Below are 27,514 nucleotides of genomic sequence, written 5' to 3'. Positions count from 1 at the left end.
AGATAGTAAATTTCCACTGTGTAACCCAACAAACCCCTACCCCTTTCACCCCTCCGGTTTGCAGTACTTTTTTATGGCAGTTCTACAATGCTAATACACTGTATGATCTCAAACGGGTCACTGACCATCTCTGAGCCTTAGTTCCTTTATTTATAAAAATAAAGGGGTAGACCAGATGATCTCTGTGGCATGTTTGGTTCTAAAATTACATTCCTCATTCCAGGACTCAGAGATCAATACCTTTTTTAAAAAACTTATTTATTTATTAATTTATTTATTTGAGAGAGAGGAAATTTCAGACTGGGCACATAGCCTGATTCAGGGCTCAATCTCATGATCTTGAGATCGTGACCTGAGCCAAAATCAAGAGTCAGACGCTCAACTAACTGAGCCACCCACGGTACCCCTGCCAGCATTATTTATTTATTTATTTATTTTTTTGGTTTGAAAAACTTTAGACATGGGTTTCCATTTTACTCTAGTATAAAACCACTGGATTCAGTTCAGTTTGACAAATGTATATATGTTCCAGATATTGGATTGGGCATTGGAAATTCAGCAGGCAATAAGATCCAAGTTCTGGCTTCAATGAATTATAGTCTTTTGGAAAAGACAGAAACGCAACTTCAACATATAGCACATGTTAGTAATTATAATATTTTACAGAACCTTATGTATATCAATTCATGTAATTCTTGCATAACCTGCTATAATCTAGGTATTATTATAATTATCTTTATTCTACAGATGATAGAGCTGAGGCACAGGAGAGTTAAGTCACTTGCCCAAGGTTACACAGCTAATTACATAGGTAAAGCTCAGCATATTCTAGGAGCTTTAAGGAAGAGTCCTTATCCCAACCTTGGGAATCAGGGAAACTTCCTATAGAAGGACACCTGATGGAATCTTGAGGAATGTGAGAGAGAACCAGCTTGGAGAATTCTTCACAAGGGGTACAGGACCCATAAAGTGTGGGTTTATAAAGGGAATTTGCCAGCTTTCCTGCCTCACCTGGGTTCCACAGGTTTTAAATCTCATGATCACTGATTTAATCAAGCTCTAAGACACAGACTCCAAAAAATGGCAATGGAATAGTAGAAAAGGCCTGGGATTACTACCTCCACCTAACAAATTAATAATCCCCATGTGGCTATAGCCCAGAGAGTAGGTGACTTGCCTAAAGTTGTCACCTGACAAATTAATCCCCATGTTGCTACAGCCCAGAGAGCAGGTGACTCATCTAAAGTTATATGGTTAGTAAATAGAGGAGACAGGATCGAAATCCAGGCCACTTGACTCTAGAAACCATGCAATAACCCCCCTCCTTCACTTGAACTCCATCAGGCTTTGTTCAGTGGACAAGAACTTCCATGACTTCCAACTCCTGTCAAAATAAGCCTGTGGGAAAAGGTCAAGGGAAGGCCATCCTGTGGATTTCTGACAGTTCCTGACTCTGTAAGTCAGCCTTAGTCTCCCACACATTGTGTTAAGTACTAAGCTATCACCCTTGGCCTTGGCAAAGACGCCATAGTCATTTCTGCTTCCGCAGTAGCTCCCTGCCATTACGAACGCTGAAATGCCATCAGAGATAAGAGAATGGGTACACTTATGGCCTCTGCTCTAGAACCAGATGATTAACTTTCTTTTAGATTTATCTTCCTTGTGGTTTTCCTGAGAACACAATTATGATTTTGTGGTCTGCAGGGTAGATGGTGAGCAGCTCAGCAGACTGCAAGCTCCCAGCCTCTAGAGCTCCATCTCACTCGTGTTTGGGCCCGGTCCCATTTCTGTACCCAAACCAGCACCTGTCCATGGTGGGCACACAATATCTGAAGACGGTCGTTGCACAAGAAAGCTGCTATGGCCTGAATGTTTGTGCAACCCCCGCTTCTGAAATTTATCTGTTGAAATTCCAACTCCCAAAGATGATGGTATTAGGAAGTGAGGCCTTTGGGAGCTGCTTAAGTCGTGAGGTTGGGGGCTTCATGAATGGGATTAGTGTCTTCCCATAAAGGGGGTCCAGAGAGATCTCTAGCCCTTTCCACCGAGCAAGGAGCCTATTTCCGGCAGCTATGATCTGGGAAGTGGGCCCTCACCAGAACACCAGTAGGCTGGTAACTTAATTTTGGACTTCGCAGCCTCTGGAACTCTGAAAAATAAACTGTTGTTTTTAAGCTGCCTAGTCTGTGGTACTTTATTATATAATATAATTTATAATATTATAAATTTATTATAATAATATAATATTATATTATAATATATAATGTGGTACTTTATTATATAATAGCCTGAATGGACTGACAAAAGCCTTCGCTCCAAGCACAACTCTGCAGGAGCAGGAGCTCTTCACTCAGATCACACGCAGAATTACCTGGGGAAGATTTTAAAAATCTGGTCACCAGGGCTCTTGGGAATTCAGAAAGAATCTAGGAGTGTGGGTGGAACCCAAACCTTAATATTAAAATATATATATATATATATATTTAGGGGCGCCTGGGTGGCTCAGTGGTTAAGCATCTGCCTTCGACTCGGGTCATGATCCCAGGGTCCTTGGATCCAGCCCCATATCGGGCTCCCTGCTCTCCAGGAAGCCTGCTTCCCCCCCTCCCACTTCTGCTTGTGTTCCCTCTCTCGCTATGTCTCTCTCTGTCAGATAAATAAATAAAATCTTTAAAAAAAATTATTCTTCAGGTGACTCTAATTTGCAGCAAGGATTAAAAAACATTTCTCTGTTGGAAACATACTTGCACATGTTTATAAATATTTACAGCTGGAGACATTATAAAAGTCACACCTGTGACAACGCTGACCAACTCACTTTTGTCAGTTAGTCTGTAAGAGCTCAGGGATGGTAGGTGTGGAATCAGAAGTCAAGGATGGTAGCTAAGTGCTGTAAACATTAGCTCTGGAACCCGCAGGCTGACTGGATGTGTGGTATTGATTCATCTCACCTTTGTAAAGAAATTCAGTTAATTTTAGTTTATTGAGTGGAATTCTAGAGCAGACCCACTAACTGGTTCACAAACAGTTCCCTGTGGCTAAAGTAGTACATGTTATCCATTGACTCATTTGCAGCCTTCCTCACCACACACACACACACACACACACACACATACGTACATCTTAGCCTAACATTTTTTAAAGCTGATTTTAAAATTTCAACAAAGCATTGAAGTATTCTGTCTATGAAATTTACAAAGCTCTTTCCAGAAAGTAAAGCATAACTATATGATCAATAGGAGACTCTGTGAATCATGGAAAAGACCACGAGAGTCAACCAATGGTCTGTGAATGGTGCTTGAAGAGGTCTCTTCGGACCTCAGCATCTTCGTGTGTCAAATGGATCAGTGGGACCGTCTGACTACATGAAGCTAATGTTCTGCGATTCTGTGATTCCTTTTTCTGGAGGACCCAGCCAAGTGGGAGAGTCCCTGAGTTTATCTAGTGATTTAAGCTTTTTCAGATTCCTTAAAGCCGTTCTGTTTGCTTCTCTGTAACCACCTCCTGCATCACTGAGCTGTGCGGCTCTTTGCTAAGAACATGTGAAACGTTCTAAGCTCAGGGACTCTTTGGACACGGATTCTGAAACTTCAGTTGACAGGCTGGCCAGGCAAAGTGGTTGGTTTTCTTTGTGGGGCATGGTAGGAGAGAAGAGAAAGATCTGCTTTTGATAGGTCAGAACTAACCACCAAATAATGGGGCCTACAGTCTAATCTAATCATGCTTTTGTTTATTCACTTCATATAAAAGTCTCTTACGAATGCATCTGAGCACAATATATAATAATAATACTATAACATACATTGTGAGAAACTTTTGAAAACAATAAGATGTCCACCTGAAACAATGCAGTGTTCATAGACATACAGCCCATTGGTCATGCACATTTGTGCCATTTCTTTAACTAGTGAGTTACAACGCTGAACTGAACGCGTGGGATATATTTTACAGATGGAGACTGAAGCCAATAAGAGGCCTAACAAGTGTTATCAGAAGCTTCACATTTGCATAATTTACTACATCAGTTCACATTTTATTATAAAATTCACATTGTTTTATTGTTGTTGGGTTTTTTGTTTTTTGTAATTAATTGGAACATGACATTCCTGCTTTAAGGGCAGGCAGGAGGCTTTAGCTTTAAAGTCAGTAGTTTGGGAACACTCAGAAGAACCATCTGTGAGCGAATGTAGTGTTGCTGTTTAAACCAAAGCCACGACGGTAGGAGAACCCAGTTAGGACCCAACTCATGCGGACACGGATTTGGATAGAACGTGGGTGAAAACGACATCCCCTTGCCCCCTACCCCTATCAAACTATACAAAAGTAAAAGCTTAGTATAAACCATTTTAGTATCGAATGTGAGAATCCTATTTCCAAAACCGGTTCGCAAAGGGGTTGTGCAGTATGAGCAACTCAGGGAAAAGAGCCGACCATCTGAATAAAAGCCCACAGATGTCCTCACCAGGGAGGGGGGTCGTATGTCTCTCTTAAGCGATGTTCAGGTTATATAATACACAATACAAAACGTTACAAGAAAGGTCGCAACTCTTAGGCAGAGTTTTCTACACAAATGTAACACCACCATTGGCAGGCAATGTTAGATATATAAATTAATAACTTACAAAACATTACATTATATACATGGAGTAATAAATATACTGTTATAAACAGAAACGGAGGTGTTAGCGCAGAAGGCAGTGCAAGAGAAAGACGGCAGCGTCAAATTGGAAATGGTGTCTCACTGGGTAGAGAGCAATGGAGGGGAGGGGACAGGATGGGGGGCGCCATTCAGAGCCCAGTGGCTCAGGGCTTCGGGACACAACATGGCGCACGGCCTCACTGAGGGGAATGTTACACAGACTGTTATTGGGAATGACACGACAAACCCTTCCTACCTCTTAGTTTGTTCACTTTTATTCTGTTTGCAGCACAAAAAGTGAAATTCTAAGAGGAGAAAAATATACTGCTCTAAGCGGGCAGACAGAAGTTACACGAACAACTGTGAAGCTGGATGGGACCAGTGGGGAAGGAAATAGAATGTGGTTAGAAGTATATCCTTTCTATTTGCAAAAGTAACTGTAGTAAAGTGAAAGATATTGCCCAAGAAAGAAGGAAGACCGTTTTCTTTCCTTTCCCCCCCCCCCAGAAAGAGTCAAAAAAGTTTATGTCAACTTTGAACGCTTCTCTGTGTAGAAGTTGATACTAAACTCTAGGTATTCAACAGGCATTTTAAAGACGTGAAAATGTTTTACAAAAAAGGCACACAGGTTGGCAGACAAGGGGACAGGTGAGCAGATTTATAAATGAAGTTATTAATCAGTCAGTTCAGTCACTAGAGGGGGCAGACTCCCAAAACTTAGTGCAGAAAAATCTCTCAGTTTTGTGTCTTCCATTTTCAAGCCATTTACTCAGGATCTGATCTTGGCCTTCAGTACCAGATACAGCTTCAGTTCTCCACTAAGCTTGCATATAAGGCAAGTCAACCGTGGCATTTTCTGAACTGCTGTTTGCTTCATGGTCTCGCATTCTGGCTCCAAACTCAAGTAACTGGAAAGGCCACGTGGCCCTTGTCCCGTGCAGGCCTACGCCCCCACGCTGGGCTGGCCCTACCATCCAGCTGGCATGCTTGTCAAAGGTGGAATGTTCATCTCCACACGGAGAAGGTGATTATGTGTCGATCGGGGACTTGTCTTCTGCCCCAGTGTCTCCATCAGTCTCTCCTAGCGAATCCCTATGGTCAGGGTCGATCACACAAAGTGTCTTTGTGCTGCTGAAATAATTATGACCTTCTCCCTCTTTGTCAGGGCCTTCGGAATCCTCCTCTTCAAGGGTCAGTTCAAACTGAAACTTCTCCATCAGACCCTGGCAGTCTCTGTTCTGCTCATCCAGTGGTGGGGAGGGACTCTGGGGTATCATGCTCTGATACCAGTTCCTGTTATCTTCTAAAGTATCCAGAATGTCCTGGGCGTCAGGCTGCACTAGATCTGCCCAGGTCTCCCACAGTGGGTGTACGATGTAGTCGATGAAACCGACCTGGAAAAAAGGAAGGTTACGCATAGATTATTACGACAGACTCCTGAAAACCAAACAAGCTCTCCTGGTTTCTAAGCAAAGAGGCACAAAAATTCAAGAGAGATCAAGAATGATAGATTCTTCTATTTGAGCATATACTATACAGTACACCCTATATATTGGGTGTACTATATACACTATTGCTATATAGTACACCCTATATATTGGATGTACTATATACACTATGGCTTTTACGTCCGCAAAGTATTGTTACCCACACTTTACAAAGGAGGAAACTGGGACCCACTGAGATGAAGTATCTTGTCAAAGATCACAGAGCCAGTAACTGGTAGAGCTGGGACTTGGACCCAGCTCCGTCTGGTTCCAAAGCTTCTGTTTGCCTCACTCTAACTGACTACTTTTCCTCTTCTGTCTGCCAGAGAAGAAGTCTGGATGTAACCCTGGCCGGGAATGACTTTGTCACCGCTTGGATTCTGTGAGTCATTCTCCAAAGAAGGAAGGTCCAGGTCTAATGAGTTCTGACTCAAGATTCTTTCCCTGATAAATTTAAAATATGCCGCCACTCCAAAATGAAAAGAAGACAGCCCCTGACGACTCTGAAATTTCTCGAGTTCCGTGGAATGTTTTTGTTTGCAGACGACTTTGGTAAAACATCTGAAGATACTTCCAGCGCCTACACAAACAAACATCCCCTCTGTGGACACGTCTGCAATTGTCTTAGATCCACAGGGTATGGTCACTTCCATCAGGAGAAAGGAGGGAAAATAAAAACAATCAAGCAGTTCCTTTCCTAGTGTTCCTGGGAATAAATACAAGGCTTATGGCTCTGTGACGGTTTACACAGGGGCCGTGCATCCTGCATGAGCTCCTCTGTGGCCTTATGCTGACCTCCCCATTGTCGGACAAACAGGAAACATGGGGGGTGGGGGCAGGTTGTGAAAAAGAACAGGCACTAGTTGAGTGAGGGACTGGAATTCCCCTGTCCTGGTCTGGGGGCTGGAGAGATGCTGGGTCTGGATTCGGAGGTAAATGAGCAAAAGCAATGTATATGCTTCCATGGGACGTGATCCTGCTCTCTTTCCACACTATGGGGAAGCTTTCCTCTTTTTTTTGTTTTTTTTTTTAAGGTTTTATTTATTTATCTGACTGAGAGACAGAGTTCACAAGTGGGCAGAGAGGCAGGCAGAGAGAGGGGTTCCGGAAGCAGGCTCCCCACCGAGCAGAGAGCCCGATGGCAGGGCTCCATCCCAGAACCCGGATATCATGATCTTAGCTGAAGGCAGAGGCTTTAACCCACTGAGCCACCCAGGTGCCCCGGGAAACCTTTCCTTTAACAACATTCTCGTTTTTGCCAAGTCATGTGATATATCAAAATTCAGATGTGACTCTTTTATATCTATATCTACCCACATCTGTATATTTGTATGTATTATCTATTTATCATCCATCTATCTATCTATCTCTCATTACCTTTCACCTATCGACCTTTCTATCATCTCTCTTCTCCCTCCTGCTGCTTCCCTAGTCTTAACGTAACTCACACCAAAGTCAGGGACAACTCTGATCTGCAGATCAGAGACCTGCAGTGAATCTGACTGCAGATATTCTAATATTTCTCTTGCTTCCACCCACTCCCTTTTCCTTCTTCATGTGTATTTAATGGATTTTTGAGACTATTTTCAAGGTGTTTTCCAGGGACCTGAAAAAACAAGCTCAAGGCATTGGAGAAAATGGAATTGGCTGAACGCTGTGCAGCCACTTCCTTTCTTCATTTATTTTGCTTCTGCTAAATGCTCAGCACTTTTTTGAATGGTTGCCTTTAGTTGCTTATTTGCTGGGCCCCGGGAGGAGAGAGCTCTACACATCCTAAGAGCACCTCGTCAAGGGCTTTATTGCCAGACAACTCAGACAATGCTTGCTGGAGCCCATCTGCGGAAAACACCAGAGTGTACCATGATGTCATGGCAACAGGGAGACCTGCCTACAGTGATGGGAGAGTGAAGAGCTCTGGGCAGAGGGCAGCCGGGTCGGTCAGGAGCTGGTGAAACGAACCAGCCTCTCCACCTGATGCACTGGGAAAGCAGCTCCTGTGTCTATCTCACAAAGCTGTGTGGGGATTCAAAGAGGACGAGGTCTGCAAAAGTGTGTGGAAAAACCCCACAGAACACCATATAAATATAAACCATCACAGTCGATAATAAATGGGAATTATTCTAGTTAATGAATTAACTAACTAATTGTTTGAATTAAGGCCTTGGGGGATTTGAATGGGCCCTGACAACTGAATGTTAGGATGCATTTTTATAGCATATTAGAATTTTAGAGGACTTTCACAGAGTGTAAACTCATTTCCCTGGGACTCTTTTTAAAAAAGCAACAAAATAATAACTGCAAGGGAACTTGGCATCGATATCACAAGTATATGTAAGTTTGGGGGTAGCAGGTAATGGGAAAAGAGGGTAAAACTAACAGAAGCACTCCTCATGCTTTTGTGCTAAAGACTTGGCATAGTCTGTAGACCCATTCTTAATCAGGACTATCCAGCTCAGGCCATTTGTTGCCCTGAAAAAAATAACATTTCAGCATGCCCAGAAGCCTTTGTAAGGATACTGATACTTTCTAGTATCAGTTAGAGGTATCTGAGGCATTTGTGCATCCCCCTGCCTCCAGCACATTGTCCCCAGTCCTTGGCGCACAGGGGATTTGTAGCTTTGGACACAATCCAAAGATGTCAGCGTGTTCTCAGAGGTAGAGAAGCAACCTTGGAAGGGGACACAGGACGGGGCATTGACCATGAGGTAGAAGAAGTACAGGAATGGGATTCACTCTTGGCAGTGCACTTGATTATGGAGAGACAACAGGCACAGGGCAAAGAAAGCAAGGATGAAGAGTTAAGTACCTGGATAAGGACAGGGATAAGAGAAATCTGGAGGGATGGGGAGGAGGAAACAGCTCTGAGTTCAGGCAGCTGGATTTGCTAAGGTCACAGATAGCTCTCTAAACTGCTAGAAAATACACAAACCAAACTTTGATGAGTTTCCGAGGACGGCTTTCCCTCCACCCTATGAAACTGAGTGTAATGGAGAAGGCAAATGAGTTACAAATAGAATGGAACTAAATGGGTTGTTGCTTCCGTCTAACCTCAGGAGTTAGATCGAACCCTCCAGTTCGACAATCAGCAGAGCTCACAGAAACTTTGAAAATTTCGTATTACATACCTGGGATTTTTCCACGGAAGCCGTATGCTTGTCACACATGGGGCTAATCTCCATTCCCCTCTCCCTCTCTTTGTCTCCCTGCTGGAAAAATTCCTCCATGATGCGGTCTGTCCATTGCCGATACAATTCCAAGGACTTGGTGGGGTTGCTCAGGTCTGCACAGTGTACCATGTTGCGAAGGACCTGGAATCATCAAGTTTTGAAAAATCCCATAAAATACAGTGCAAATACTACCAGAACATCTCATGCCTCTTGTACTAGTACATTTGGTACCAAACCCGAGAACGTTTTAGTTGCATTATAATCGTGGTGTGTGGACCAAAAAATCCTATTACAGTGACGCTGGCCAGACTTGGTTATTTACCATTATAGGAGTCCTGAAAAGGAAAACGTGTGTCTTCTCAGATTGACAGTCATTGAATGTAAAAATTGGAAGGGACATTAGAGGTCAAATGCTGCCATCACTTCCCTTCCCCAGTTTGGAAAAAATGCAAAGAATTACTCAAAGTAGATGTCTTCATATTTTCCACTTGTGGAAAGAGACCAGCTGATGGCAGTTTGTATAATCAAAACAGACCTAACAATCTTCAAGTCGATGGGATTTATATCCAAAAGCGAGCTTTTGGGACCCACAGTCACGTAACCACTATTACAAGTGAATTTTGCCATTTATTTTTAGAACTCAGCCCAATTCAATAAATAGGGTTATGTTTTTCTTCATAAATTTGAGGATAAACTTGAATGTCCATTTTCCTTAGCTTGTTCTGAAAATAAGGCCAAGTTGTAATAATAACCAGATATGCGGCTAACTGAACCAATGTTTGTTTTCATTTTCCAACTGTTGTTTGGTTTAGCTTTGCAGTAAATCAAAGGTTCTCATCAAATACCTGTATACGATCCGTGTAGTTGTCCAGGAGAAGAACACCAGAACTTGTAACTTTCTTTGTTTCTACCATTGTCTTCAGGTCTGCCAGCAGGCTCATATGTTTGGACATATCAGTTGCTAACACCTAGGGTAAAAGGAAAATGAAACTTTCAGGAGACTTATCAGAGAGAACAGTGTTTCTCCTCCTGGGAAGGGAAAGGTAAGTGAAGGATGTAGAAAGGAAGTCTTACCATGTCGATTACCATTTTCCTGAGCGTCTGGCGCTGCTTCTTGGTGAGATTCTGGAAGATGTCACAGTGCTCTTCCTGCAGCAGTTTGAAACCCACAGCAAGGTGATGGTTTTCCAACACAGATTCATCATTATACATCAAAGCGAGTTCTGAATCTAATAAACAAGGGAAAATGATGACTTAATAAGAAAGGGATACAATTCTAACGCTGGCATAACTTCAGTGTGAAATCAGATCCAGTTCTCTCCAAATGATGTCAGGAACCAAGACCCACATGTCATTTCTCATCAGAGAAAGTTTCCCTTTTCAAGGGGAAGTAGTCCTTTCCCAAGCCAAACATGCTTATCGTAGATATTGGTGCATAAGCTTTCTCTTTGACTAAAATTCATGGTATTTTAAAATCCTTTTTCTCCTTCTTCATTTCATATGAAGAATTTAACATTAAGTAAGTGTACTTCCGAGCAACTAAACCCTATTTTTATCTCAGTTTGTAATTTCCTTTATGTCTTCACACATTTTGTGCTTTAGAAAGGAATAAACTAAAAATGCCACTAAATTTTATTATATGTATTGGGATTTTCAAACCATTTCACTTTTTTATAGATTCCGCAGTCCTGTCCCTTTTGACTTTTTGATTTTTCAAAGATGATAATAGTGTCAGTGTGAAATTTTTGTTTTGTCCAAATAATTTAGCTCTTTGGAGTTTTCTACAAATATGGTGACAAAACACTAATAATTTTTTAGAATAATCTTGACATCAGAGTTTCTGTCCTCTGGCCCTGTATGTCAGAAATAGCAACATCTGGAAACCTAAACGACAGCTTCCAGCCTGCCATTCACACGGAAGAAGCACAGACATCTTTTGTTAGGCAGAGCCATGGTCTGCACTGGACAATACGGTCAACAAATTCCGGAGGGAACATTTTTCTCTTAAGAAAGAGTAATAGCCAAGTGATGGTGACAGGTTACTCATTGCAGATGTTGTCACTCATACCATTGCTTTAACTGTGTTCTTCATGTTACATCCTCAGAATACATGGTAGGATATATGAAGACACTTCAGCACTCCTGCCCCGTTCACCCTGTGATCAGTCCCAGATCTGCAAACTAGATTTCTGAGTTCTAGTGCTGTCGGTGGCTGCAGCAGAAAGACCATTTTCTCTGTGTGAAGCTACTGGCCGTTATATGGATCGATTTGTGACATACACTATGCCCACTGATATAATCCAATAGCCAAGTAGTTGTCCGAAGTTTATACTCTTTCAGTAGAAGAACAAGGTTAAAAAATGAATCTACCCCACATCTAGATTATGCAGATATTTTGATGTAGGATAGGGACTTTTTTATAGTAAGGAGCTCAAACATTTCTATAAAACCATCAGCACTTGAAATTAATGATGACCACAACTGGATAGCCAATATTCTCAGAAGAAAAACGTACTGAGATTTTTAGCCTTTAGAAATAGTGCACTAACTGAGAAAATTCATGGACTTTCATTAGCATGGATACTAAACATTTTCAGCACGACAAAATCACTGAGTATAGCTTGGGATCCTAAGGCTGGACCAGCACCCAATGCCACTCAGGTCATCTTCCGTAGTATAGACCAAGCATTCCAGTGCTTTCTTTGGAATCTTACTTCTCTGGAGATTCCATGCTCATTTGAGCCTGTTTCCTTAGTAGAGAGGGACACCAGTGGGTCACCAGTGGGTCACACAAACCATGTTCTGTGTGAGAGTCCTGCATAACACTGAAAATCATTATCGCGTTACCCCCAACCTTTCCTTGTCCTCACTGAATAATTCCACATTGGTTACTCTTTCCTCATGTATTGTATTTTCCAACTGTTGAATACTTTTTATGGCTCCCCTCTGACCCTTTCCAAGTTCTCCATGCCGCTAGCTCAAAAATAATGTTGCCAGACTGGACACATTATCCAGGAAAGGTCTGACCAGCCTGAGTGCAATGGAAGGATTACCTCATTATTATCCTTATTATCATCCATAATGAAAACATCGGGGGGGGGGGGGAAGTGAAACAATGAATCATACAATTATCTAGTAGTGAACTCACTCGTGTTGATGAGAAATTGGTTGGAGACTCCAGGGTGATCAACGTCATGGATAGCAGCTGCAAAAATGGCGGCCAGAATTTCCAAATCGGTGAAGACAGCCTGTCGAGCAAAACAAGCTCATTTAACTCCATGTCCCATTGGCCTATCCCGTGTGTTCAGCTTCACATTAAAGTATCCCATTTCAGGGGCGCCTAGGTGGCTCAGTGGGTTAAAGCCTCTGCCTTCGGCTCAGATCATGATCCCAGGGTCCTGGGATTGAGCCCTGCATCAGGGTCTTTGCTTAGCAGAGAGCCCGCTTCCTCCTCTCTCTCTGCCTGCCTCTCTGCCTACTTGTGATCTCTGTCTGTCAAATAAATAAATAAAATCTTAAAAAAAAAAAAGCATCCCATTTCATTCTTGTGGGGAGAAGGACTGTTTGCTGATGTACATAATGTTTCAATGCACTGACTGAATGGAGATTCTATCCATCATCATAAGGTTTAACGTGAAAGGGATGATGGCGGAAGCCCATGCGCACATCAGGCTTATGGGAAGGCATTAGCACCGTGCTCATAATGAGTGGCCAGGTGGAGCCTGATGTTTGTTTCTTGGGTAAGTGGTGTGGCAGAACGGTGCTTATGTAACACAAGCACATACAAGTCAAAAAAGCAAGTTAGACTGGCTCTTCCCTGAGATATAACAACATTCACGTTTCCAGGCTGAGTAACTTAGAGAAGAAAGGCTAAATTCCAAACTCGTAAGACTGGCAATAAATTATTTTCCAAGGCTTTTAGCTTCAGAAATAATTTATTATGCAGGGTGGACAGAAGCTTTCAGGCATTCATTCATTCATTCATCTATTCCTCCAATTCCTACCCACTGAATGTTTACTATGGGCAAGATCTGAGAACATCCCTAACAAGTGGAACTTGTGCCCCACTGCTCCAACTCCCTCATGCCATGCCGTGAAGCTCTTCTGCACCCCCTTGTCTACCAACACTTAAACCTAGTATTTGTGTAGGTATATATTCCTTCTGACTAAAAGGTCTTTCTCTGACTTGGGCTTTCTTCATCCTCTGTGATTACTTAAATCTTCTGATCCTTCAAGTGCCAGGTTAGTGTCCCCTCTCCCGTGAAGGGTAACTGCTCAAGGACACGTTAAGCTCTCCCTCCTCTAAACACGTGTGGCTCCCGGTGGTCCATTTCTGGCTCCACGATAGGTATCCAATCAGTAACAGCAGGTAGTTGATGAACAGTGTTGGCCCACTCTATAATCCTTAGAACATACAAATAACACTGTTTCTCTCCTTCAGGGGATAAAACAGCCTCAGCTCCATCTCACTTTCCCATCTTCTTGGATTTCTTTTCTCAGGAAATATGGAGCCAAGACAACAGTGCTCTGGCCAGTTTAATCTTTCTTCACCTTCCCAATCTGGTGGGGCTGGATAGGGGTTGACAAGCCCCCTTCTAAAGTAAGCGTACACATTTTGGAAGGACCTGACTCCTGCTACTGTATGTCAAAGATATGGCTACTAATATCGGTGCATGGAAATGTATTAATCTACTCAGGAAGGAGTCACAGCCACCTTCTAGCAAGATGTCTAGCAAAACGGAACATGGTTTCCCTCTGCTTCAGCATTATTAATTCTAGATATTCAGTTACTTTTTCAACCCACAGAATCAGTTTTATGAATTCTTAGGAGAATAAGCCTATGAATGTTTATTCTCAATAGGAACCATACAGGAGATCTTATATTTCTCTGCTATGCAACACAGTGTTTGGGGTGGTGTAGGCAATTCAGATCAGTATATGCATACTGAAAATAAACTACAAACTAGATGCTGAACTCGAGACTTATTAGATACTGGAGACACAATGAAAAATAAAGCACCCTGGGGGCACCTGGGTGGCTTATTTGGTTAAGTGTCTGACTCTTGATTTCGGCTCAGATCATGATCTCAGGATCCCGAGACTGAGCCCTGGGTCAGGCTCCGCACTCAACAGGCAGTTTGCTTGAGATTCTCTCTCTCCCTCCCCCTCTGTCCCTTCCCCCACTTGTACACACACACAAACTCTCTCTCTCTCAAATAAATCTTTAAAAAAAGCACCCTGTTAATTGCTTGATAATGAAACAATTTTGATTGTTAAGAGACATATAATGTAAGAGAGAGTTGCTCTGATATTCAAAAGCAGCCTAAGTAGAAATGTCGGTCATTTTTATTAGCAACCCAATGGATGGATGCCACGTATCATGAAGAACTGGTTCAAGCACGAGCCATTATTTCTGTAAATACAGTACATGTGGTACATAGCACTTTTTAGAAGAGGATGGGCAGGTATGCAAAACAGATCATAACTACTCACATCTAATGCTGGCGTAGAAAGGAGAACATGGGTTGACTGGGCTACATCAGCAGCGTGTAGGCTGTTATGATATGCCACATCAGAATGGTAATGGTCTTCTAAAGTCATCATGTAGGTTACAAATGTATCAGATGAGATTTTGAATGTCTTGAGGAGATCTCTTTCCTATGCAGCAAAATGGATTAGAAAACAAATAAGTGGATGTCCAAAAATGAGGAAAAAGCCAAATCAGGAAAATAAACTGGGATGGGGAAAAATAAATCAGAAAGAGCCATCAAATTCAATAGGCAGTCTCTCTCCTTTTTACTCACCTGGAATATGGCATACATGATGCAGGTGAGGGGCCTGTTGTGGGAATAGCCAGCCACATTGAAGATGTTAAGGCCCCATTTGTTCAGGTCTTCCAGCTCCTGTCACCAAAATTAGAGGAATTTAGGAACAAGGCCAGTTTTGTTAGCATGCCTCCTTATTTTTATTGAGTTTTTGGAGAATGGTTATCTAAGTCATTGGAGTGTCTATATAGAGTGTTCTAGTTGCATGAAAATTTGAAAATGGAATGGCCTAGGAGGTTGGGGGTCCTCTTCATTTTAGTTGTAAGTTTCTGTATATTTTGTCAGAAAAGGGAGAGTGCATGTCTAATACATAGATCTACTTGCTGACCTTTTTATTCTACACATCAGTCTTCAACCAAGTTGCTTTCCAAGATAGCTCAAGTGGCTGCGGGTCCCTCCAGCTTCATTTCCCTGACTCTCCTCTTCCCTGATCACTGGTCCATTAGTAACAGCTAGAAAACCATCTTGGGAGAACTCCTTTGCCCTTTGGTTATGATCACAAAGGGCCAGGTCGGGGAGACTCAGTTGCTAGAATGTGTGGAAGTCAACCTTAATTTAATGTAAAAGGCCATGAAGAATACCAGCCGTGGATTATTCTATCTTAGAGCTCTTGGGCCACAGACAGACCTGGGAGAAACATTATCCAGTCCTGTGTTCTAGGATTATTCCAGGATTATCTGATTAAAGGAATAATTTATTCCATTCTGAATTCTTGCCCGGAACAAAGGCAAGAATTCTTGCCCCTTGTTCTAATGGCATCTCTCAGAAAGCCTCACTGAATGTCCAAAGTTTGCTCACAGAGAGCTCATTTCCTATTGACACAAGGCTGCAAGGACCTCAGTGGTCACCTTAGGCGGACCCCTAGTGTGAATTTTTTCTGTGCCTCCCTCCACTGGTGGGGTTTGGGCTGTGAGTCAGTGCTGTCAACCTCTCTCCTTTCTTCTCTAGCTCTGCCAGTCAGTGCAGATTTTCCAACTAGTCCTTGGCATCTAGTCCCGGATCTGTTCTCTATGACAATTCATTCCTGTCTCCTGGACGTCCTGTGACTTCTCCCAGTGGGCCTTCGGTAGGAATCTCATTCTCGAGGAACTCCCATTTACAAATCCAATTCTGAATAAAAAAATACAGGTCTTTTGTTGTAGGAAAAGGGTTCGAATTTGGTGCCCAGCAATGGACAAAGGGACCACACCAGCCCTTCTCACCATATACTCTAATCATAAAGCTACAGTGATTGCTGCTATTTTCTAGCAGATAGTTTCAGGCAGCCGCTTGCCATAGAGCAGAGAGCTGCGTGCACCACCACCCCCCCCCCCCCCGGCTCAGACATACCTTGGCCAGATGATCTTCGTTTTCCGTGTTGACGCCAAAGCGTGAGATGCTTGTATTGTTCAAGCTGGAACTATGCATCAGTTTTTTCACGCCGCTTATCTGGGTCATGAGCTGTTGCTTTTTCTTTTTCTCTCGGTCCTTCTGGGTGGGAGATGGAATCTCCACATCATTCTGCTTGTCTGCAACAAGCGGAAACATTTTTCAGCCCCCACATGCCAATGAGAACCCACTGCAGTGTCCAAAACAACATCTAATGTCCTGTAATGGATTTTACATCTGATAAAGGACTGTCCTACATTGTCTCACTTGACCTCCAGGATTATCCCGTGAGGTTGATGGGAGAAATGGGACAATTTTTTTCACTTCACTTTACAGCTAAACAACCTGAGGCCCAAAGGAGTAAAATAAGTTGTCCAAGCAGGACAGGTAGGACTCAAACCTCCACATTCTATCTGTTGTGTAATTTAGAATTATGCTTCTATATTTTCCACGTAGGGCAACGATATGTATATGTAGATTTTTTTACTTGAATAACTTATATGTCTGTGTAATAGAAAAGATTCGTGCAGCCAGGCCCAGGTTAATAAAAAAAGGCTTTATGTTCTGCTTTTTAAAATATATATATATATTTTTATATTTGTATTTTTTTAATTAAAAAAAATCCCAACAACTTTAACTGGTTATAACTTGTCATTCAGTTTAGATGCGCAGTCTGTACATTAGAGAAATAAATGGTTTACAATCTTCAAATAATGACGTTAAGCCTTGGCTTATTACCACCACTTGAGGTTCAGAGGAAAAGTATATCAGTTTTACTTCATGCCTTATTTTTATTCATTCTACTAATTAATAATAAATAGTGCCTCTTGTTTGTCACAGGCATTAAATTTATTAAAATATTTATGCTTATTAAATATGTATGCTTATGTCATTTCATCATTTAAAAAATTCTGCTACAGGGGTGCCTGGGTGGCTCAGTCGGTTAAGCGGCTGCCTTTGGCTCAGGTCAGATCCCAGGGTTCTGGGATCGAGCCCCACATCAGGTTCCCTGCTCAGCGGCAAACAGCCTGCTTCTCCCTCTCATCTGCCTGCCACTCTGCCTACTTGTGCTCTCTCTCTCTGACAAATAAATAAAATCTTTAAAGAAAAAAAAAAAAAAACTCTGCTACAACAAGGTAACAGCAGAACTACGATTAGCGACGAAAACCTCTATCTTCTCATAGAAGCTCTTCCCTCTGTATCAGGCTATTAAAAGTATCAGTAGCCAAATATCCCATTTCATTTCACAGGGGCCTTTATCATGAGCCCCTGCACTGAAAAGTGCATTCACTTTTTCCAGCCACAGGGATGCCTGTGAGTTCCCAGAGGCAATCACTTACTAAACTGCTTTAACAGCTACTTCACTGAACTAAATCACACCCTGTGGCTGAAAGAGTTAATGCAGTTCCCGGAAGTTCTACACATATCTCTGCTTGTTAGAGTAAAAATTAGGACAAAGACTTCTCCATTAGAAAATGACATGTTTCCGGATGGCATGCTGGGACCTGGACTATTTGCTTTCTACTCTTGCAAGATGATGGCACAGGTCTCATGTTTTCCCCAGAGACCTCCGTCTGCTCCTAGGACCCTATGGACAAAGCATCAAAGCCAAACAAACACAGAGAGACCGAGCAGGGGCCTGGACACCTCAGCACCTGGAGCAAGGCTAGTCTCTATCCCTAGCATCCCTGTGTTCTCTTTAGGTATCCACAAGCTCCGAGCCTCATCAGTTTATGACTTTTGCCTAGGGAGGAATTTTAGTGGTCATTTCAATTGGTTTAGGGGTTTCCAACCTGCTTCAGCATCAGAAGCACCCAGGGAACTTTAGAAAAAGACAGCTTGATGAGCCCTACCCAGTCCTACTGAATCAGTACATTTCAGAAAGCTTCCTAAATGTCTCTGATGATCAGAGCCAGGTTTGGGAACCAATAATAATTCCACACTCTCACTTTTTGGATGAAGTCAGCAATTTGTTCAAGCTCAAAGGGCAATTTATTCAACAGATATTTATTTTGCAATTACTCAGCTCCAGACACAGTGACTTAATAGCAGAGAAACCAAGCCTTGAGGTTCCTGTTAAAAATTTCTTTCTGGTCTCACAATCTCTGTCAAAAAACACTATGTATTTTATTGTTTTTGACATTACTTTTCCCTCTGTTGCTTCACTTGTAATAATTGTAATTTTCTGCTAAAACGAAAGGTCATAGTAGCCCTTGTCTTTCCCAACCCTGTTCTTTACCATTCCTTACGTCTGGTTATCTAAGAGGCTGTCAGATTCCCCTAGGCCACTGTAGATAGAGAAACCGCTAGTGGGCCTACCAGCTTTCCTCCGTGTTAACTAACGATTCTTTGCAACAGCCAGTAATTGAGCTGAACCACTACCGTGTCTGGAAGATTACAGTAAAGAAGAAAGCCATTATCACAGACAGCACCAATTTGACATTAATGGGTGTTTCCCTATACACGCAGGCGCTGGAACCACTGATGGGTTTCCTTATTCTGAATTTCCTGTTAAAAGCGTACCAGTGCATTGTGGAAATAACCTGAAACACGGACTCAAAGAATCACCATGAACGCTTAGCGAATTGACATTCCCAGGATGGTTAGAATACAGTGGGGAAACAGTGAGATGGCGTAAGGCAAAGAAACAAACAAACAAAAAACAAATGCAAAATATGGTCATGTCAAAACTCTGTTAATGGCCTAATTTGAAGTGTTTTTCTTACTAGGGCTAAGCATTTAATCCTGCAAAATTTCTAAATTCTTTTCCTTGAATCTTTGAAATTCTGTATTTTAGCTTTTGAGATGTAGTCGGGGATTTACAAGAATGAGTCTTCTCTGTTTGTGAAAATACTTACTAAGTTATAATATTGTATCTAAAAATCTTGCTTCGGCTGTGCTCCCTGCCTGCAGATCCTGCTTTACTTCCTCCTGGGCCAGCAACCTGGAGCTCATTATCATGTAAGAGCATCAGTAAGTACCTACTTTGGTAAATGGACTCCTGCCTGCCTTTCAACTTGTCCATCTAGACACCATCCTCTTAGATGGAAATAGCAAAAGTTTCCCACATCTTTGGAGTAAGGGATTCCCTCCTTCCCAGATGACACATTTTAACATTGAATGACTCTTAGTGCAAAAATGCTCTTTAATTTTAACTTAAAACACTGAGGTTTTTCCCATTTTTTGCTCACTGAGATGGCTGCCATGACAAAACTCTGACAAAATTATTTTATATTACTGGGAAAGGCTAAAAACATATTTTATGTTTAGGTTCAACAATCATGGTTCCTTAAAGATACCGCTTCAGAAGACTATAGCTATTACTTAAATGCCCTTTAATGTGATTCTTTTATATGGTCTGAGTTCCTAACAACCTTCTTTCCTAATTAAGGAAGTGACAGAGTGTTTAGGTCTGGGAATTCAGAGAGCAAAGCCTTACTTCTGGCTCAGGGACAGGGTAGTTAAGTAATCTTGATTAGGTTACTTTGCCCTTCTGGGTCTGTTTTCTCTCCCATAAAATGAGGAAATTGGACTACAAGTCATTAAGGTCCCTTGCAGATTGGATAGTTTATAAAGAAGGCTTCATTCATGCTTCTCTAGGACTATTCCTCCAGGAATATTCACCCCACAAGATAGGATTAAGAGTTCCATGTCCCACATTTGTAGTTTGGAAGCAAGGTTGGTTGGTTGGTTGGTTGATTTGCTTTTCAGGATTCTCCAACTGCAACCCTACAGTCCGTTACAGGGAATTCGTACCGCCAGGTATGTTTTAGCAAAACTGATCAACTCAGTCATATCAGAGTCAGAGAATATTGGAGCTGGAAGTGATCTGAGACGCCACAGATTCCAATTGCCTCATTGTACAGATGAGGCAACCGATGTTATCTTTTGTTGATATGAGGGATTATTTTTCCTCCCTGCATTTCCCAAGAATATTTAAAATTTTATTCTGTCTAGTCTGTTTGGTCAGAACTACCTTGCGCACGCAGGCCCACACAAACACACACACTCCTAAGGCTGAGTCTCTAAGGATTGAGATTCTAACACCTTCCCCAACAACCTGTTTTTGATCATGTAATTTTGGGAATAACAAGAAGCCAAAAGACTGGTTTTCCTCAAGAGATGTGCCAAATGAAACATTCAAGAGAGCGTTGATGTTTGCCTGTTCTTGAGACACACAGTGTGGACCCTGAGAGCTCATCCTTACTCTCTTATCAGCTTTCTCATTTAATAGCTTATGATGATAAGAGAGAGATCAGTCTGCTAAACTATTCTTGCCGTCCTTGGTGAGCGGCTGGTGAAAGCTGCTCCAAGTGCACAGAGCTGTGTCTGTGAAGTCTCAGACGACAGAGGGCTCCTGCAGCCTTCTTCCAGTCCCGAGAGTGTCTCCCGAGACGACAGACAAGCCCTGGCATTTTATTTTTTTTTTTTTTTTTTTTTTTAAATGACAATAATTTCTTTTTTTTTTTCAAGATTTTATTTATTTATTTGACAGAGAGAAATCACAAGTAGATGGAGAGGCAGGCAGAGAGAGAGAGAGGGAAGCAGGCTCTCTGCTGAGCAGGGAGCCCGATGTGGGACTCGATCCCAGGACTCTGAGATCATGACCTGAGCCGAAGGCAGCGGCTTAACCCACTGAGCCACCCAGGCGCCCGAAGCCCTGGCATTTTAAAACGCAATGTTTGTGAGAACAAAAATGAATTCTTACACTACTCGACTTCTTCTTCTCCCCCCTAGTCATTAACCTGGAAAATGTTAGACTTCCAGTTCATGAAAAATTCCTGGGTGTTGCACAGAGCAGAGTACATCTAAAAGGGTCAGTGGAAAGGGCGCCCGGGTGGCTCAGTCATGACGCGTCTGCCTTCAGCTCAGGTCATGATCTCAGGATCGTAGGACCGAGCTCTGCAACAGGCTCCCTGCTCAGCAGGAAGCCTGCTTCTCTCTCTCTCCCACTCCCCCTGCTTGTGTTCCCTCTCTCTGTGTGTATCTCTTTGTCAAATAAATAAATAAAATCTTTAAAAAATTAAAAAAAAAAGGGGGACAGTGGAAGATGCTTGTGTTCAAAGGAACGAAGTGGGGGGGGTGGACTGATGGGAGAAGAAAAGGATTGGTCTGTGACACCTGCTGTTCAATTAGATTCCAGCTGCCTCTCAGAACTAAGCTATAGGAAAATTCTTCTCCTTTGTTCCTTGACAAAGGTGTTGTAACTGCCACTGGAGCAAACCAGGTGCAGAAGGTACCACAGAGAAAACAGCTGGAAAGGCACTTGTTAATCGTGCCCAGCCCACCTGCTGCCGGTTAATGTCAGGGGCTCTGCACTAGGCTGATCAAAGATTGATCTGCTGATAGCAGAAACGGCTTTGGAATTAGAGAAACAGGATTGATTTTTAAAAATAAAACCAGAAGAGGTGTGTGTTGCCCTAAGGCCCCAAGGCACATGGTCATGGACTTAAAGATGTGTCTCGATGCCAAAAACAAAGGGAGGTGTGATGTTCAGCTGTAAGAACGGGTTGGTTCCCTGAGTAGTGGAGTTCTGTGAACGAGCATAATTCAGCGATATTTGAAAGTCAACAGAATCAGCATCTAAATGTTACCTATTTATTTTAAAGTACAGGTCTGCATATTCTGCAGACCTTATTAAAGAAAAATACCATCCAAATAGCTTCACGATACAGTAGAATGGCTTTAAACACATGAGCTCAGAGATCCCAACTAATCAGACAAGATGCCTGACAGGGGTTGAGGATCTCCGATGCAAACCTGTTCTGACAGTGTCATGTGTTAAATACCAGCAATGTGACAACACAGCACAACAGATAAAAAGCATCAGATTGGGAAGATAATGATGCAGCTTGCAGAAAGCCCAGTCTTTCAGAGACAGAAGATTCTTCTCTTCCCATTGATCTTTAAGAAATAACTTAGCAAGGCAATAGTCAAATTACTGCCAAAGCTTGTTCCCATGGGCCAAATCATCACACTGTTATTCTCCAACCATATCTCTTACAAACCACCTAAGAGGAAATATTCTGCTCCAGGTCCAGTTATTGGGAGGATGTAAAGAATACCATGTCAGAAGAGCCAATAGTCTGGTCCTTCAGGTTTGGATGACCGGACCCCCAACCCCAGCCCCTTCAGAGGTCTCGGCCAAGATGAAAGTGGGTAGGTGGATAAGGGTGACCTGAGGTACACAGAAATACAATCAGCCTATAATAATCTTCTCTCCCTGATGGCATTCTTTTTTCTTGAAAACATCTTTCTGCTTATTTTTTTTTTTTAACCTTAAATGTTCTCCTTAGTTCTTATTCGAAATGGCTTTTTCTGTGACTTAACCCCATTCCAAGCTGATGGGTTGCAGAGATTCATATGGAAAAATCTCAATTATGGAACAGGTTTCCCAGTTAATATCTTACCTAAGAAGGTATTTGAAATATATTCAGAAACCTGGTTCCCTGATCGGCTCATCTCTGAGAGGTGTGTCAGCTCCCGGTTCAGCATTCTTTTGAACTGTGTATGAAGAAGAAAAATACATTATTCACCTAAAAATTAGCAAATGATCACTTAAGATGTTTTCAACTTTACTGAGAACCAAGAGATTGGAGGAGCAGATACAATTAAATAAATGATACTGCGTCTACAAAACACCCCCTTAATGCAAAATCATTCCAATGTCACCCTAGGGAGAAAAAGAGGTTTTCTTAAGATTTCTTAGAATTAACATTTGATTTCTTCTGAAGATGCGAACATAGAAAAAGGAATTTCAATAGAGGTCAAGACAATTTCACTTGAAAAATGTAACAACTTTTAAAACCCATTTATTAGAAATCAATTCGAAAATATTACTTGAGAGATTATATGTGAAAAGTTGAAGAGAACACTAAAGGGAAAAAGAAGCATCCTTTAAAAATCAAGCTGCAGAGAAAGAATCGGGTTAAAATACAACACAGTCTACTCGAATACGATGTAATATAACATCCCCTTATTATACAATAAGCAGCCTCTGCGGGCTAAGGGACAACACAAATTAAATCGTTACAGATGTTTTTCTATTTCACAGAAAGCATACAGATGGAAATGTTTCACATTCTATCAAAGACACATAACAGAATCAAATGAACCCACCTTGATGTAACCCCAAGATACAGATAACAAATAGTTTGCCTCAGGCATTTTGGAATGCTCTCCTTGCCACAATCCACAAATCCCTTTGAAAGAATTCACTGTTCTGAGAGAACAACCCCAAAAAGGACTGGGAAAGCCGGGAAAGCCGAGCAGATTCAGTGGTAAAATCATCAAAACTTATAAAAGACAGAGTCTCCAAAATTTAGGGCATTTCCTAATCCAAAGCCCATCTTCGCACTCCATTCTTACAAGAAGCTTATGCTCCCTGCTTCTTTCCTGGCAGAGAGAGTCATGCAATCAGGAATTGCACGAAGGAACGAGAGTCTGTCTAAATGTATTCAGCTGGCTGGTTTGCAGCACTTATGAATTATGAATAGTCCTGGTGGCCGAAGGGGTTTCCACTCTAGATTAGTCCTGCTCAGCTGAACTCTGCAAGGAAGGAGCGATTCTTCTTTCCTGAGGGGTTGCCAGACTGGGAAACACAGCCATCTTTTAAAAAGGAGAAGATTAAAATGGAGGAAGCCCCATGAATATTTAAGTAAATCTGAAGTCAGTACCCTCCCCCATTTCAACTAGGTGTTCTTAACCCTCTCTCCACTGCACAGACCGTCCTCCACACAGTCACGCTAATGGTTTCAGAGGGATGGTGCATTTGAGTCATTTACTTTCTCAACGTTTAAAAAAAAAAAAACTGAGAACAGGTAAGAACTGTGCCTGTCTTCATACTAGGCTTTCAGAATACAAAGATTTTTTTTTTTTTTTAAAGCTAGCTTTTGGGAGGAGTTTTTGCACACTGATGGTGTGTGACAGTGCCTTCAGCCACCCTTTACAATGAAACAAGTGGGAACAGAATAAACTTATTTCACTTAAAAACTACTTCATTTGTGGGGTGCCTGGGTGGCTCAGTCGTTAAGCATCTGCCTTGGGCTCCGGTCATGATCCCGGGGTCCTGGGATCAAGCCCTCTATAGGGCTCCCTGCTCTGGGGGAAGCCTGTTTCTCCCTCTCCCACTCCCCCTGCTCTCGCTGTCTCTCTGTCAAATAAATAAATAAAATCTTTTTTTTTTTTAAAGCACTTCATTTGCAGAATGCCGTCTTCTCCATTCCATCAGCTCATTAATATGCATACTAGATTGCATTCGACAAATGAATCAAACCCCTTAGACCTTTACATCCAGGATCCAGAACGTGCTGGGAAACATAAGCTATCCTTTGCTGCATGAAGGGTGAATTACTTGGGTTATGAAGGACTACACTTTTGGTATTTGAGTATTAAACATCTTTTAATTGTTGTTAGAAATATTTAGGAGTTATACTAAATTTTATTTCATTTTAGCAATCTAGGGCATGTTGAGAAAGTCATTCCCTTCCTGTAGACGCGAGCTCGCTCTCCCTCCCTCCTGCCCTCCTCCCTCCACCCCCCCTTTCCTCGTCAGCCTTAGACAGCAGGGGCTGGAGGAAAGGCAAAGAGGAGAGTCCCACTGCAGTGAGCTTCCCAAGCCCATCCCACTCCCCTCCTTCTCCCTCCTCTCCGTCACCCCACCCTTGGACTCTCCGAAGTTCAAGTACAGCATGCTAAAGCAAGAGCGAAGCACCATGGCAACAGCCCCCACATGCAATTGGCTCTCTTTCCTGTGAGGCTTTCTCCTTTCAAATGAGCATCCTGCACCAACAATGACTTCACTTCAAGCATCCAAGCCCCCGTCATACCACTGCCTGTGCCCAGGAGACCAGGGCCTTTCTAGCTGAAAGCAACGCAACTTAGTATTGTTGCCTGCTGGCTCACTGCACTATGCATTGTTCTCCAAGAGGTTCTGGGGGAACCCTGCTTGCGTATGTGTGTTTTCCCGTGATACAATATGTAGTTAGCAGTCGCCAGGGATGTCCGGATCAATTGTCTCGGCTGTTGTGTTTTACTGATGGAACCTCTAGGCAGCTTTGAACTCCAGGTGAATCATGTAAGTTCCAAATTGTTTATTTTTCAAGACAACCTGCTTGGTCATAGTGGCCTCTCATTTTTACTTCTCAAAAGTCAGGCCCCTATGCTCAAGACTCGGAAGCCAGAAAAGACAGGTTTGTATGCTCTGACTGATCAGCTAAATTTTGGAAAAGAGGGAAACTATACTTGGAGCACTGCTAAAATGTCTTGGAAAAAAAGCCGAGACAGATAATTTCTTAAACTATGTCTCTGCATAAGACTTAACCGCAGCTAACATTCAAACACTCCATCCTCATTTGGTTCCTTCGATTGCTAAAATATTTAGGAAGATTTTGGAGTCAATCAGGTTAGTACTAGTTCTAATAAAACCATTTTATCATGTATTTGATAAATACATTTTGAATATCTAAAATATGCCAGGAAAAACATTAAAGATAGAGAAGTGAAAAACAAACAAACAAAAAAAAAAACAAGAAAACAAATAAAAACAAAAAATAAAACTAAACTAAAAAACACCCTTTTAATCAGCTTTCACCCTAGTAGGAATAGTCAGATACATTGGGGCATGTTGACCCCAACAGTTAACCATCTGGAGAGAGTGGGGCCAGCTCTTAACTAGCTCTGTATAGAAGCAGGGAGAAATTCAATAATAAAAGGCAAGGCAAGGAAAGACTTTTCTCCTTCCTTTCTTTCTATGACCTTCCATGGCCACAAAAACCCTTGAGATACACTGTTATTCAGTCCCAACATGGGAGCCGGGGAAATGGCTCTCAGCTACAGGGCAGAGAAGGAGCCAAACTCCTCACTTTTCCTGCATTGATTATAGAAAGAGTAACTAATGTAACTAATGACAGATGACAGATGACAGATGAATACTATCTCCTCCTTCCCTATCACAGCTAAATTGCTCTCCCATGAGTCTTTTGCTACAAGCATGGCAATGCCACCAAAATTCAAGTCATCCTAAGGTAATCCTAAAGCACATAACGTGGTGAAATACACCTATGGAGGTCATTCAGGGTTAGAAACTGACCCAATCCTAAAATGCTGCTTAGCAACAACCATTGGTTTCCCTCCTCCGTGAGGGAGGGCCCAACCACACTGGCTAAGGCCATCAAGGCTCTCATCAAAAAGGATTCATGAAGGGCCCACTTGTGTTGGGCTCTGTATAAACCACGGAAGGTAGCAGACGGGAGCATGTTTTCCATTCTAGCAAACGAAAAGGACAATCAGGCTGGTTAGCGCTGACCGTGCAATGTAACAGACCAAGGGGTGGAACAGACAGGAACTGTGTTTGAGGTTAAGGCTGAGGAGACAGTTGGACAATCTGGCTTGGCTTAGCTGGGTTTTCAGGGTCAGACCCCCATATGAGAGTGTTTCTGTTGAGCCAGAGATAGCCACAACGCAGTAGACAAATCCTGACTGTCACTGTCAGCTCTGACCAACAGTCCTGTGAAGTCACTTCACCTCTCATATTGAAATGAAAATGATGCATGGTTTTCGGTTCTAGGCCTTCCAACCTGAGACTGTCATGATTCTAGGACAAGTTCCATTGCGTCTCCTATAGACTGGACACAACACTAACAAGCGACGATATTTCCCAGAAAGCAAAGTTCTCTCAAAACTACTGAGAAAAATAACCCAAATTGGAAATGCTTCAGTAGGCAAGAATAAGTCCCCAACGATGGGGGAAACAAAAAAGCATTTCTAATGCCTTCAGAGTTTGATATTCTAAGACTCTTGCAGTCTCCCTGTCTACTTATCAGGTTGGGTGTCCAGTCTGGATAGGAAGGTAGAAGAGTTCCTGAGCAAAACTGTGTCCCAAGCACTTACAGGGTTGAAAGGGAATGGGCGTTATTTATTTTATCAAATGCAGCAGAGAAATCCACAAACAGGAGCACACTATTTCAAAGATAAATGCGTCTTTACTACCTAACGTACACAGATCCGATTTTTCTGTTAAGAATCTGC

General features: G+C 42.2%; 1 protein-coding gene and 1 long non-coding RNA gene across 10 annotated transcripts in view; one reads left to right on the top strand and one right to left on the bottom strand.

Moving 5' to 3' along the window:
- LOC309842333 overlaps positions 1-6,817 on the top strand; it is a 367,302-nt gene extending 360,485 nt beyond the window's left edge. The window contains exon 3 of the long non-coding RNA XR_014299609.1: positions 6,453-6,817. This is a non-coding gene — a long non-coding RNA (uncharacterized lncRNA). The remainder of the gene's footprint in view (positions 1-6,452) is intronic.
- The window catches only part of PDE4B (phosphodiesterase 4B), a 573,081-nt gene continuing 549,282 nt past the window's right edge, over positions 3,716-27,514 (bottom strand). For 8 of the 9 annotated variants that reach the window (XM_082686382.1, XM_082686381.1, XM_082686384.1 and 5 more), the window contains 9 exons: positions 22,897-22,990; positions 16,448-16,626; positions 15,098-15,196; positions 14,787-14,951; positions 12,442-12,541; positions 10,368-10,522; positions 10,139-10,261; positions 9,252-9,434; positions 3,716-6,033 (listed from right to left, as the gene is read on the bottom strand). In XM_082686382.1, the coding sequence (XP_082542508.1) occupies positions 5,668-6,033; positions 9,252-9,434; positions 10,139-10,261; positions 10,368-10,522; positions 12,442-12,541; positions 14,787-14,951; positions 15,098-15,196; positions 16,448-16,626; positions 22,897-22,990 (1,464 nt within the window). In that variant the 3' untranslated portion in view covers positions 3,716-5,667. Of the gene's footprint in view, positions 6,034-9,251; positions 9,435-10,138; positions 10,262-10,367; positions 10,523-12,441; positions 12,542-14,786; positions 14,952-15,097; positions 15,197-16,447; positions 16,627-22,896; positions 22,991-23,605; positions 24,085-27,514 lie in introns of those variants that run through there. The other variant, XM_082686386.1, reaches the window with a different exon arrangement.

The sequence above is a fragment of the Mustela nivalis genome, assembly GCF_964662115.1.
Source record: "Mustela nivalis genome assembly, chromosome: 10".
NCBI lineage: Eukaryota > Metazoa > Chordata > Mammalia > Carnivora > Mustelidae > Mustela > Mustela nivalis.
The sequence above is the reverse complement of the archived record's forward strand: the minus strand, read 5'-3'. Positions and strand labels throughout refer to the sequence as shown.